Source organism: Mytilus galloprovincialis, chromosome 3 (genome assembly GCF_965363235.1).
Source record: "Mytilus galloprovincialis chromosome 3, xbMytGall1.hap1.1, whole genome shotgun sequence".
In the NCBI taxonomy this organism is placed as follows: Eukaryota; Metazoa; Mollusca; class Bivalvia; order Mytilida; family Mytilidae; genus Mytilus; species Mytilus galloprovincialis.
The window spans coordinates 72,533,644-72,535,303 of NC_134840.1; the positions used below are offsets into that span (position 1 = coordinate 72,533,644).

Consider the following 1,660-nt stretch of genomic DNA (forward strand, 5'->3'; position numbering starts at 1 on the left):
GCAAAAGTAGGCAAAGACAATAGCCATATGCAAGAGATGTTAGGAAAACATGGATGTGGGACAATTAATGAAAATGGTGAATTATTATGTAATTTCTGCCAAATCAATGGCCTCATCATAACAGGCTCCATTTTCCCACATAAGGAAATACATAAAGTAACATGGAAATCCCCTGATGGAAAAACAACAAACCAAATAGATCATATAATGGTACGAGGGTACATGAGGACATCAATATTGCATACAAGAGTAATTAGAGGAGCAGATGTGTATACTGACCACTACTTAGTAAGGTCTAAGATCAGACTCAAACTGGCAAGAAATAAAGGTGACAAGAACAAATGCAAAAGAGAGAGATATGACCTAAACAAGCTAAAAAATATGGATGTAAGGAAATAGTACAATATTGAAGTGAGAAACAGATTCCACGTACTAGAAGAAGGTAACATAGAAGATCCAGTGTTGAAATATGAAGGTGCAGTAGAGATATACACTGAGGCAGCTAAACAGGTATTGGGGAGCAGTAAAAAGATCAGTAAACCATCGATAACCAACAATACATGGAAAATGGTTGATGAAAGAAAATAAATTAAAAATAAATTAGAAGGAACAAGATCGGAAAGATTAAAAGTGAGACTCAGTGAAGAATACAAGCAGAAAAATAAAGGGGTTAAGAAAAGTGCCAGAGAGGATAAAAGGAAGTGGTACAATATGATGGCTGAAGATGCAGAAAAAGCAGCAGAAAATGGCAGAAGCAAAGAGCTTTATAACATCACTAAAATACTAACAGGTGAAGGAAAGAGGCAACAGACAGGAGTAAAAAGTAAAGAAGGAGAACTGAAAAGTGAAAGAAATGATATATTGAATAGATGGGTAGAACATTTTAGTGAAGTTTTAAATAGGCAAGATCCTCTTCATCCAATTTCAGAGGAAGGTGTAGATTTGGCTGAAATTATAATAGAGGAGATCGATCTAGGAGAATGGACAGTAGCTGAAGTTAAAAGGGCACTGAAGAAGACACAAAATGGGAAGTCAGCAGGAATAGATAGTGTAACACCAGAGCTTATAAAGGCAGACATCGACCTTACAGCAGAGAAAATGGCAGAAATATTTAACAGCCTATTGGAAGAAGAAAATTGGCCATCAGACTGGAGAAAGGGATTGATCTGTAAGATCTTTAAGAAGGGCGATATGACAGATTGTAACAACTGGAAGGAAGTGACTCTTTGACCTGTTTTCAGTAAAGTTTTCTGCAGAATGTTAATAGAAAGAATAACGGAAGGAATAGACAAGAGATCGAGGAATGAGCAGGCAGGATTTAGACCAAAAAGAGGAACAACTGAGCAGATTTTTATCCTTTAAAACATTCTCGAGCAAACAAATGAATGGAGGGCAGCTTTAATAATACTTTTTATAGACTTCGAAAAAGCATTTGACTCAGTCCACTGAGAGAGTCTATGGTATATCAAGAAGAGCTATGGAATACCAGACAAGATAATAAGAACCATAAAGGAGATATATAAAGGATTTAAGTGTTCGGTCATCGATTAGGGAGAAACATCAGAATGGTTTGAGATAAAATCAGGAGTGAAACAGGGATGCGTTATGTCAGGTTTTCTTTTCCTTCTAGTCATAGACTGGATCATGCGGAAAACAACTG

The 1,660-nt window shown here is 36.4% G+C and overlaps 1 protein-coding gene across 1 annotated transcript; it reads left to right on the forward strand.

Moving 5' to 3' along the window:
* Positions 1-714: 714 nt before the first annotated feature.
* LOC143066790 (uncharacterized) lies at positions 715-1,230 on the forward strand. Its single transcript, XM_076239601.1, has one exon. It carries the CDS (start codon positions 715-717, stop codon positions 1,228-1,230), a length of 516 nt encoding a protein of 171 aa, XP_076095716.1.
* Positions 1,231-1,660: the final 430 nt, after the last annotated feature.